We start from the raw sequence: 12,541 nt of genomic DNA, 5'->3' as shown, positions 1-12,541 counted from the left end.
CCCCCCCGCCGCCATGCCCTGGGACTAGCAGGTCTTGCCAGGTCTTAATTCCCACAGGGAAATTCTTAATTGCCACAGAGAAACCAACTCCCCCAGCATCCCTCCTGCAGCCCTGAGGTCACCGCGGGGCTCCAGCACAACGCGCCCAGCCCACGGCTCGTCCCCGCACGGCCCTTGCTCCGGGGCGGCTGCGGGCCGTGCCCCATGGGCAGCACCAGCGCCGGCCCTCGGCTCCCTCGGGCACCTCGCTGGCAGCAAGCCCGGACTCCGAAAATCAGGGAGAGTGGAGAGACTGCGTCTCAGGGCTGCGCTTGGGAGGGAAACGCTGCCGCCGTGCAGGCTGGAGCTGGATTCAGAGTCCTCCCAGTCCCTCCAGATAAAGTTCTTTTATTAATAAAATGCCTGGCAGGCGCAGGCTGAGGGTTGGTGACTGGGCTGGGGAGGAGGCAGAGCGGGCTGTCGTGGTTTAGCCCCAGCCAGCAACCAAGCACCACGCAGCCGCTCGCTCACTCCCCCTGCCCCGATGGGATGGGGGAGAGAATCGGAGGAGTAAGAGTGAGAAACACTCCTGGGTTGAGATAAGAACAGTTTAATAATTGAAGTAAAATAGTAATGCTAACAGTAACAGTATAATAATGATAATAATAATAATAATGATATACAAAGCAAGTGATGCACAATGCAATTGCCCACCACCCGCCAAACGATACCCAGACAACTCCCAAGCAGCGATCGCTGCTCCCCGGCCAACCCCCCCCGCCATTTTCTATACTGAGCATGACGCCATATGGTATGGAGTAGCCCTTTGGCCAGTTTGGATCAACTATCCTGGCTGTGCCCCCTCCCAGTTTCTTGTGCCCCTGGCAGAGCATGGGAAGCTGAAAAGTCCTTGACTAGTGTAAGCACTGCTCAGCAACAACTAAAAACATCAGCGTGTTATCAGCATTCTTCTCCTACTAAATCCAAAACACAGCACTGTGCCTGCTGCTAGGAAGAAAATTAACTCTATCCCAGCCGAAACCAGGCCACGGGGCCACGGGCGAAGGCAGCAGAGGCACGAGGGGCTCTGCCAGCCCCCCGGGCTACCGGCAGCGCAGGGCCCGGCATTAGGAGCGGAACGTGACGGACGCAGCCCTCGGAGGCCGCTGGCCCTGAAGGGGCCCGGAAGATTCTCTCGTGGTGCTGAGAGCCAGGTTAAGCGCTCAAGCGCGGAGCTGCCGGCTCAGCTGCATGAGGAGCGGGGTCCCCGCCAGCTCAGGCACAGCTCCCCCGCCGCAGCCCCGGTTTTCCCAGGTGAGGACAAGTGAAAACAGCAGCCTCGCGTGTGCCCACCCGAGGACGTGAGGATAACCGGCCCAAATCAACAGGCACTTTAGCGAGGGTTTGTTTTTTTTTTAAATACATTTATTAACCAATGTTAACACATTAAATGACTCTATATATTGCTAGTCAGAGCAGCTTACAAAATGCCAGAATGCATCATAAACTGGACAGCCACAATGAATAATTACAATGTGCATAGTGGCTAAGCTCAACACTTTAATATAGCTTTATGATTTGCAGAAAAATTAATTTTAAATCATGATTCCTAAAACAATCAATTGTAATTTTACCTAAAACTTATACAAAACCAGGCCACAATCTTTTTTTTTTTGTTTTGTTTTTTTTTTTTTTTTCTTTAAAACACACAGTTTTCACACTGTAGTAACTTGGAAATGTGCAACCGTGTCAACAGAGACAAAAAAGCCAAAGTAACACGAATCTTACTTTCATGCAGCTATCAGTTAAATATTACATATTCTGGAATGATTTTACACCAAAAATATTTCCACAATAACTTGCTTTCATAGGGGTGGATCGAAGTTTTGGAACTTGTAAAGTAATCGAACAAGATTGATTTTTAGTTGTGAAGTGTTTTACAGTCACAACACAGAGGCGACAAAAGTTAATTACACATTTATCAGGCAATAATGTAGCTGTGGTAATACAAGTTACCATCTAGTTACTATTTTTTCCAATCAACTTACCACTTAATTTCTGCAACATACTGGGCATTATTTGGCAGTATCTAGTCAATTAACTTATATCACCATTGTAAGTAAAAAAGATCAGGATTTCAATGGTAGTTCACAGAAGTCTTAGTTATATTTTCATCTTTACAATGACCCTGACAAATCCTAGAGAAAACTTTTTTAAAGGCTTTCCTCCTGATTCTTCAGCTTCCATCGTTCCATCATGTAATTGCTTTCAATAAATATCAAAGATCTAAATAAATATTTACAAATTATTCCTCTAACTTCTCAAAAAATAGCTGGATGATTAATGGGCATATGACTCAGTCTAAGACCAATCTTTGAAAGAAACTAAAATGCGGAGACACTTTAAAAGAAAAGCTATTTAAGTAAGCTTTACATCTATTTAAAAAATTGTCTCTGAACATGGATGCAATTCATATATCTATATATAAAACAAACAAAAGGAAAAATCATTTTTCAACTATCGATCCATTCCTATTGGTAATGCTTCTTAATCCAGACATTCCGCAAAATACAGACTTTTTACAAATCACGGCATCTTTAATACAAGAAAATTAACATGCATTATTCTTCATTCTGAGTACAGTGATGGAGCTCATTATTAGGCAATGAGCCATTACCTCAAACATAACGGCTTCTGTGAAACTTAAGTGCTTTTTCTCCTTTTATTATCAAGTTACAATGGACCACGTGACGCCAGATCATAGGCAGTCAAATGTCGTTGGATTGGGGAGGCTGAAGCGGGGCGCAGTAAAGAAATTTGTATGCCTCGTAATTCCGTATGAATAAAGGTAGTAGTTTTTTTTGCTTTTTGGCTTTTCTTATTCTTGTTACAAGCACTCATGCTAGGACAAAGATGAAATGTGCAAACTTCAAAATTTAAATATTCATTTTTCTCTAAGATCCAGCTCAGTAAAAGATTACCCCAGTTCCCTGTGATTTTAAACTACAAGATCAAAGCTAATATTTTGTTATAAAAGTTATATATTGAAAAGAAATAATGAAAATAAAACACAGTTGGGAAATATTTAAGAAAAAATACGCAGGACTAGCACCTGCTGTGTCAACCCTGTTCCCTAAATTCAATTATGTACCCACTGGTATAACCAATAGATAATGCCTTTAAACAGTAAAACTAAGCTGAACAAAACCAGCTCAACAAGGTTAAGAAATAAATGTTACATCAAGGTAGTATGCTTCGTTTTTCTGAAACAGTTCTGTACTTCTTACATTCAGATCTAGTTCCTAAATGTTCCTTTTGTTAAACTTGCATGATTTTTTTCTTTTTAGATCTGCTGGTTTTAAAGATTAAAATCTCTGTAAAACCTAAAAATGTTTTAAAATTTGCTGAAAATGCAATAAATCCTCTAGTTTAAAATTATTTAAAGTAACCTGCTCCCACAGATGTTAAATTCATTTCGCCGACAAAATTTTGGAGGAGCATTAAACAGAAGATTGAAATCACTGTGCAAAATTTCTTTTACGAAAAGTGTTTAAAGGCTGGTGCAAAATGGGAAGCAAATTCTAAACAATTTTGGCTTCTTGGAAACAAAAACCGCTGTGTCTGAGAATAGCAATCATCGGGGTGGTTTGCTAGGGGAGGAATAACTCTTTCATCTTTTTCTGCGGCAGGTACGTTTGTGTTCAGCATGCCAGTGCTCCTGCTGACACTTGATGGAGCAGTAGGAAGTGTTCCAGCAGCAGTGGTACATGGCCTCCTCTTCACAGTTGTAGCACTGGAGAGAACAAACGAGACGAGATTACCACCCTCGCAGCATCCCTCCTTACCAGCGCGCAAGCGTTCTCACCTGCTCGTGGATGCACCAGCGCATGCAGAGCAATACTTCTCTTTTATTTATGCCTGGGGCGTCCAGAGGCAGGAGGGCATTTTTCACACGTGCTGAGTAAAGCAGCGATCTTTAGCAAATCTGCACAATGCTTTCATATCTTCCAGAGTCTGGGTTATTGCTTTTGAAAAAATCATCTCTCATTTAAGAAAACTCATCTCTCAGGGCAGTGGACTGACATTTTTCAGCCACACAGCGCAGGAACCATCTTTTACCTTACATTTGTATAATAGCACCCTGATCTGTGTCTTAAAAGCTACGATAAATCAACAGGCACTTCTGGAGTGAACAGGTTCTGCGCAAGCTTGAAGACCAGCGTTTCTGAGGTTTCTTTACAAGCCTGACCTGTCCAGAGGTTGCTGGGGAACGTGCTTTGGGGCTAGGAAAATCTCAGAAGTTACAACAATAACCGGAGAAAAGAATGATTCGTTACCAACTGGTTTGTTATAGCGCATTTAGGGTAGGTGTGCAGGGAGGATATTGTTGTTGGGGTTTGCTGACTGCCAGACAGCGCTGCAATCTCATGAAAAGAAAACCTCGTGCTACATCAGTGCTACTGAGAAGAGCAAGAAACTGCCTTTTCTTTCAATCCTTCCAGGCACCAGAGAAGGCCTGTCGTACATGGGCTCTTGCCCCTTGTCATGCCTGCCAGGACGGCACAGAACTCCTGAAAGAGATGCTGCACAGCCCGTGATTTCTGCAGAAATACTTGGTTCTGGGGAGTGCTGCAGCAAAGAGGATTTCTACCCTGGAACACACAGAATGCCTCCAGTTTCCTTGTAGCTGGAAGAGCTACCTGGAAAATAACCCCGTGGCCTCTCAGGAACTAAAAAAAGGGGATCAACGTGCTGGTCAACACTACGGGCGGTCAACAAGGAGGTACGGCACCCAGGTGGGCAGTATGCCCTGTCTCCAGATGGTTTTATACCCCTTCAGGGAGTGCTGCAAAAGCATTAACTATCATTCCGACAAAATCCTGTAAAGGAGGGTGGCACTGCTGCTAAAGGAACCACTTACACTCAGCACCTTTGAAAGCCAGATTCTAATGATCTCAGATTTGTCTTTCTGGATTTGATCTGCTCAAAATCAGAGAGTATCTTTTACGAATCCAGTCTGAAATGCTTATTGCATGATGGGGAACAGTGGGAGGGGTATCACACAGTCTGTGCAGGCTGCTATCAAACCAGAGAATAACACAACAATTTACTTTTTATGTCCTGTCTAGCTACAGCATTGTTAATAAAACAGAGAATTACAAAGAAAACAAACCCAACTGCCTTAAAACAAAACAAAAACACAACAACCCTACACACTACTAAAAGACAGATCCAAGAAAACCGACATTTACATTGGCTAAACCAGTAACTATTTATTTACATCAGCAGTAAAGGGACTGCCCTAGCTGCATGAGAAGGGAACCTCTCCATTTTCCTTTTATAACTTAGCTCCAGGGAAATTTATCTTTAGAAATGTCTACAAACAAGTGTCCTCTCAAGAGCTGTTTTCCTGGTTTTTCATGTTGCTGGCTGCCCACAAGCCTGCGGGAACCATTAGGATCATCCGCTGGAAAGGTGCAGGGAACAGCTGTGCCTCTCCATTACGTAGAGCATGGGCCTCAGCCCAGAGACCAGCTTCACATCTGCTTGCTTGGAGAGATCAAAAAAAGCTAAGACAGGAGAGGACAACTGATCTGTGGGTCCTGCACTTCCCTTTACATCTGCTGGCCACAAGTGTGGGATGTAAATCTCCACTTACCAAAGGAAAATAGTGTCATCTAAGCTGGTACCAGCACACGTGGCAGAGAAGGCAAAATGCCAGCTGGCCTCAGGCCTCCTCTTTCCTTTGTATTTTCCTCTTTCTAAATGTTATCAATCACTTGGGGTTTTGTTTCAGAGAGTACACATCATGGACAATGCTCATTCACTTAAAACCAACCTGTTGCAAGTTAGAATATATATAGAATAATATAACTGAAAGAGACAGAAGTTAAAAATTATCTATAAAAATGAGCTATGTGCTAATTTAAATGAGGCTTATATGCAAATAAAAGAACTGGGAGAATTTAAAAAAGAAACATTGTCAAGACCGGCACTCTAGCCTGTATTCTGGAGGCCATCAAACTGTATAATCTCGTGATCATTATCCCTGCCTTTACATTTCTTCCTTTTGTTTGCTATTTACTTTACTGGAAGTATAAAATGAAATTGGGTTAAGCCAAGGGGACTGTGACCAGTTAGAACAACAGAAAATGTTGTTCTTTAACTATGCGTTAGGCTCCTGAGGGCTGGGAGCGCATCTTCTCATGTGCCTATACACCACCAGCAAAATGATCCCTTCATCCTGACTGGATTTTTTTTTTTTTTAGTTACGAGAAGATGACAAATATAGCGTGAATAATAGCAGCTGTATTCCCAAGCCTTAGACATCTGCATTACGCAAAACCAGAGGTCTCTGCTTCTAATTAAAAAGCAAAGCCACTAAAACTCATTTAGCATGTGTGTTAATTACATGAGATTTTGGTAAGGAGGTATCATTATAATAGCAGCATACAAGAGCGGTACTACACACCAGGGACTGTCATTAGTACCACTGAAGGAAAAATCACTGGGGAGTTACGTAATTGGACCAACTCCAGCAGCCTGAGGCTGTGTGTTGGCAGGCAGATCCATCAGCTTGAATGCAAAGGTGTTTATCCTTACCCTCCCTCTCCTACCTCATGCAAACCAGCTGCCTGTATGATGCCTTCATTTAAGGTGGTGATTGACAGGTAGTTCTGGGGCCACAGAAATAGGCAAGACTGTCAAATACTCTTTATACCTTTATTTGTCTTGCTTGGAAAGAGACTTTATGCAGATGATCATAAGATGCAGTAATGTGGTACCAGGGCACTCTCTGATTAGGCTAAAGGATATGGTAAAGGCACATCAGAGCAGATGAAAGTAAGTCTCGGGAGTCTCTTTCATAAATTCTGCCTTCAAAAACACCAAAAAGCAGCTACAGCTAAGAGTTCAGACTCACAATCAAGTTACTGTGATTGAGTTACTGCATATCAGCTGAATGGTGGCAACGGTTCACATGTGCACTCTTAACGTTTGACAGAAGACAGCTAATTTGACATAGTTCTATAGTGGGCAAAGGCAATTCAATTTTCCTCTCAAGTGCCACAGGCAAAAGCATGCATGCAGACACCAGCAGCTGGTGACTCATTAAACACAGTAACTTGATCAAGTCGGAGACCTAAATAACTTCTCTGGTCTGCAGAGACAGGTCGACCGGGAGGAATTTTCTAACTGACAGATACCCAAGCACTGCAGGATCGTAACACCCACAGTAAAATCTCCACAAGGAGCAGGAATGAAGACCCTACAGGAGCTCTGGCATTTGAAGTAATTCTTCTCTTTACAAAAAACCAAACTCGTAACTGTGATAGCCAGCAACCGATTGTCTCGCCTTAGTATTTATTTCACTCTTCTACAGAGCAGAGCTTTCTCTGCAGGGACCATCGTTTCATCTGTAAGAACAAGGACTAATGAGGCTGAACACAAACAAACAGCTCTTTACAGTGGAAGACAAACAGGAGCTGCGGGACGGAGCCAGGGCTGGCTGTGCCCAGGCGGCAGTGGCAGTGGGCTGGCGGCCGTCCACAGCGGCTCAGGCCAGCGTGCCATCTTGTGGCAAGGCACCCGCGCTTCTCAGCCGCATCCGGCAAAAATCAAAGCTCAAAAGGAGGCGAGTAGAAAATCTTGTACCCACCCTGCCGTATGTTATAGATAGCTATTACAGCGCAGTGTGATGTCCTGAACAACGGCTTTCATTTCCATGTTCTATGAAAATTAGCAAAGAAATAGCAAAGTTTGTATGTGTGCCAGGCTCACTGCTCCTCAGCGTAACAGTTTCCACCCGTACTCTGTTACAGGCTAGCAGCACACTGTTATAGTACTTGCAATGTTTGAGTAGATGCTGTACAGCCATGTGGGAGAACACACTTACGGCTTGAAAAGAAAACACGAGACACAAACCAAACAAAAACAGGGTAAAGTTTGCAGCATGTAACAGAACGGTAAGTTAGATGTCCGTTTTCACTTTTCTGAAGGGCACACAAACATGTTTTTTGTAGGCAATGCTGCAGATTTGGGCTTAAGAACTGAATGAGGGAGGGAAATATATTTCAGAAAGTCATGTCTTAAATACAAAAGAACATAGAAGAGCTGCAGAAAAAGCTAGGAGAGGAAAAGGCCAAAAGGATATCACCGCCAGCATTATTAGCAGGGGAATCCAAATTGATGCAGCCAGATATTGTACCCTCTGGGGCCTTGAGATCAAAGGAGTGTGAACATAATGCAAAACATGTCTTATATGGAGTAAAACTGCATCTGGAAAAAAATATTTTGATACTAATGTCTGATTGGACTGAAGAAGATGGTGCTGTTAACACTACATAATTAAGATGGAAAGTAATCAGAACTCTGAGTTGAAATTTGGTGGTTAAGAAAATTTGAAAGCAGTAATATGAAGGCCTGCAGTATGCATTATATGTTTCCACTTATTCTCTTGTAATAAATTTTTTACACTTACCCACTGCTTCTTCTTGGTCTGGGAAATCAGTTGCTTGTGCTGGCCTGCTAGCTTCTTAATTTCTTCTAAAAATTCCTCTTTGCACTTCTCCTTTACCTGCTTACATTTTCTGTCCATCTCTCCTTGTGCGTTGGCCACAGCTTTATTTACAGCCTGCCTTTTCTCTTCTTCCATCTCTGTACGCAGCTGCCATAAGAAAGTCAGCAAAGCAAGTCAATGGACAGCTACTGGAATAAAAGTATCTTCTTTAAACCTCTGCTCTTTCAACCTCTATTACTGATGTGGGTGGAGGTTACATAATTAGAGAATTCTCCTATTTAGAAAACAAAAAGTTCTCTCCTTTAGAGTTACACCAGAATTTCCATCCCATAAGAAACTTCAAAATAAAAATGTCACCATATTTCTATTCTGCTAGGCATCTACAAAAACAGCTAAATAGGTTCCATGTATATTTTGTCAATGATCAGTTTGCAAATTTATGAATTTATCTTAGACAAAGATTTTGTCTTTTCCAAATCTACAAGTGCATATAAATCTACAGCAAGGGCACAATGGAAAATACAAAATAGAACATCCCTGAGTTCAGTAAGAGGTACCTTTTAGTATTCATTGTCGGTGGGATTCCTTTGCCCTTGCTCAGTTATCTAAAAGCATGGTGTCTTAATCCTACATGATTAACACCTAAACTCCCTAGGTTCATTCCATAGTCCTTCATCCAGAAGGAAATTCATCTTAAGACAGGTACTTAAGAGAGGTCAGACAAATCATCCTCTCAATTGTCCTGCTCTCTCCAGCCAAAGGTGACTAGCTCAGGTTTAGATATTGAATTTTAAAAGAGGTTATCATTAAATAAGAAAAGTCAAACAAATTTCAGTGAATCTATTTAAAGTTTAGTTCAGAAGATTGACAGAAGAAGAGTTATTTATGAATAGCATTTAAACAATGCCATTGTTTACAACCACACTTGACAATGGAGACAAAGGCTTTGGAAATGGATACTATGAATGAACAATTAGTTTCATTTTTGGATCACAAGCTGATTTTCACTGGACAAGAATCAAAAAAAGCAGTAGTTTTCTGTTTAAATTAAGGCCTGTTGGTACAGAAATGGTCTAAAAAGCAATAATGAAGACTATTTTTATGTGGTCTCTTTGGAAATGTTTTTTTATTCATTTTCTTAAGGGTGGATGTTACAAAAGTAGAAAAGAATGTGAAAAAAATCCACACTCCTCCTGTCCTCAAACCAGAGTGTATGTGGTGTTTGACAAGCGTTACCTTTTCCACTGCCTCTCGCACCACTCTCTCGGTTTCTCTTTTGTGATCAGCTTTCATCCTGTCCTTGAAATCATTAAAGATTTTGGTGTATTTGTCATGGCACATGTTCTGACATACTCCATCATTACTGGTCTGGGTGCTCCGATGCAGCATTTTTGGAGAAGAGGCACTTAACTTCTTGGTCTGAGTTGAGACTGAAACTTTTTCAATGGGCTGAGGCATTGTGGGAATTTCCTGGCTTGAACTTACTGCTTCAGTTTCAGGTTCTGGCTCCTACAGAGAAAGAACAAACTTGTAAATCCAGATATCAAAATAGAACAACTTAACTTTCAGTTCTCCCTGGACAAAAAGTGTTACATGACTAATGCCAGTTCAGTTAATGTGAAAGGTGTCGCTGAAGACCTTAGGTGCTAATGGGATGTGGGAGCCCTGAGGAAAACCAGCATGACGGTGGGCAGGCTCTTTGGTCAGGCTTTTCTGACTTCAGCTGGGAGCCCTCCAGAAGGAAGCACAGTAGAGCAACAGTACGCCACACTCACCAGCCTCGCTTCCCAAAAAGTACCACCAACATCAGAGGCTATGCTGAATCACTGCAGATCCCTTGGGATTACTAAAGTGTTGCTATAGATTTTTCCCCCTACCATTTTCCCTGAAGAGACTGTAGGTGCGTGGCCAAGGTGCCTGAACTATTTTGGCAAGCTCTGGGCTCACTCTGGCTCCAGTGGAGTCTGTAATATTCCACTGATTTCACAGAACTGCTGCAAAGATTGATTAGTACTTCAAAGGTGCTTTGAAGATGAAAGGCTAATGAGCGTCTAAGTCTTGTTTCCAATAATACAGAACTAGACTTGGATGACCACAGAAGCTTTCTGTAATTACACAATTATCAAGAAAGAAATCATGGTCACTGTAGTGTACTGTACTGAATTTAGCAGTCTGTGTTATTACACTGTAACACCAATTGTTCCTGCTCTTTAGAAGAGATAGAAGTAATATCCCTGCAAGCTCTCATTGATATTTGAAGTGTCTGAAGACACAGATGAACATTTTTTGTTTTCTTTTTTCACTTAGATTTTTTAAAGCTCATTTAACAGCGTACAGACAAAGCACACAGTCCTTGTAACACCAGACTTACTCAGGACTGGACTTTGTGCTTGTCCGTGTGAAGGAGCACTGCTCACACCAATCAAAAGGCTGTGTCCCTTTTGCAGCCAATTACTCTGTAATAGGTCACTGCAATTGACTTCTGGATCACTGACCAAATATGAGCAGAGCTAAGAAGACAAATGTTAAGACATAAATACATGAAGCAAATTACAGCATTTGCTTGACAGAAAACACAATAAAAATGACGAGACATCCTAAACTGTAGTCTCCCTATCTTGCACTCAAATATAGCTTGTGCCCCAGGGAGGACAAACTGCGTGTCACTGCCTCCATCAATGAATGTGCCTCACAGAGGTCGACCTGCGGTATCAGATACAACAGGGAGGCAGGTGCCCAGATATCAGGAGTGGCGATGTCTGTATGTCAGGCACCAGGGCCATCCCACGTAATTCTGGTGCAAAAATACCTGAAACCTCCTCTGTAATGGAGTCCTGAGTCCTCTTCCGAGGACAGTGCATATGTGCAACTTTTTCTTAGTGTTCAATATGCAGCTGAAACAAGGCCAGGAAAAAGTACACGAAAGTTAGGGAATATGAGATTTATGGCTGTCTCAGCAACTGCCCCCTTGTGTACAAGCATAATAATACAGTCCCTTGGTTACATGAACATAGGTTTCTGCTTCCCCCGCTTCATTCAGTGTGCCAGCTGGATAAACAAGGAAGGAAGTTCCGTGGACAAGGGTGGAGATGACATTTTATAAACTTAATATTCTTGATAGTGCAAAATATTTTCTAATTTCTGCTGTTTGTAGACTTACTAACTAGCCTGAATTTGTCATTTAAAAAAAAAAAGTCATAAGCTGACTGTTGATTTATTCATGATACAGAATATTACCACAATGACACCAGTGGGTTGCATGTGGGACGTGCGATTATGTTTGTTAGCAAGGAGGACCAAGCTATGGGACTGGAACTTCCAAGATTAACACTGTAAAATCAGTAAAAGGTGACAGAAACCGAAGGAGTGTCTATTAAAATTTCAGACTTTTTGTATTTTGCTATCTCTACAAGCATGTTAATTGAGGTTACTTACTTCTTTCTTGAGTTCCATACTCTGGTTACGTCGTCCTTTCTTTGCTCTTGGTTCCTGAGTAACCTTCAGCTGTGAACATTAAGAAAAGCATATTGAATCATTCCAAAAAACAGTTCGTATAAGTAGCATTCATTGTAACATGACTGATGTACCTTTTATTTTCGATTATTTGCAATTATTTAATTCAGCAAATAGAACGTTGAATACTGTTCTTAAATGAGAAGTGCACACAATAAACTTTCCACATTATCCACTGATGACTGTGACTGCACGAAGGAACAAAATTCATGAACAAGTTCTAACATTCAATATGTATTTGCTAAAATACCCTTAACCATTCTTTTCTTTGTTTTACACAGAAGTTCAGACACTTGTTTTCTGGAATATTCTGATGTCAGTGACACATAACTAGGCAGCAGATCTTGTTGGAAGCCAGAAAACAGCAACAATTATACAGAGAATGTATATATGTAAAGATATTAAGATTATCCAGACTTGCTATAATTGATTATAGCTGTATGCTTGCAGGGGTATGAAACTTCATGCTTTGGAATAAAAGCCAATCTCTAGCAACAGAAACAAGGGTGAGATCTAAGTGGATGGTATATT

The 12,541-nt window shown here is 41.8% G+C and overlaps 1 protein-coding gene across 6 annotated transcripts in view; it reads right to left on the bottom strand.

The window, feature by feature from the left end:
* Positions 1–1,499: 1,499 nt before the first annotated feature.
* Positions 1,500–12,541, bottom strand: part of ZMYND11 (zinc finger MYND-type containing 11) — a 106,506-nt gene continuing 95,464 nt past the window's right edge. For all 6 annotated transcript variants that reach the window (XM_075705106.1, XM_075705108.1, XM_075705107.1 and 3 more), the window contains 4 exons: positions 11,933–12,001; positions 9,734–10,006; positions 8,459–8,644; positions 1,500–3,772 (listed from right to left, as the gene is read on the bottom strand). In XM_075705106.1, coding sequence (XP_075561221.1) covers positions 3,650–3,772; positions 8,459–8,644; positions 9,734–10,006; positions 11,933–12,001 — 651 coding nt within the window. In that variant the 3' untranslated portion in view covers positions 1,500–3,649. The remainder of the gene's footprint in view (positions 3,773–8,458; positions 8,645–9,733; positions 10,007–11,932; positions 12,002–12,541) is intronic.

Source organism: Pelecanus crispus, chromosome 2 (assembly GCF_030463565.1).
Source record: "Pelecanus crispus isolate bPelCri1 chromosome 2, bPelCri1.pri, whole genome shotgun sequence".
In the NCBI taxonomy this organism is placed as follows: domain Eukaryota; kingdom Metazoa; phylum Chordata; class Aves; order Pelecaniformes; family Pelecanidae; genus Pelecanus; species Pelecanus crispus.
The sequence above is the reverse complement of the archived record's forward strand: the minus strand, read 5'-3'. Positions and strand labels throughout refer to the sequence as shown.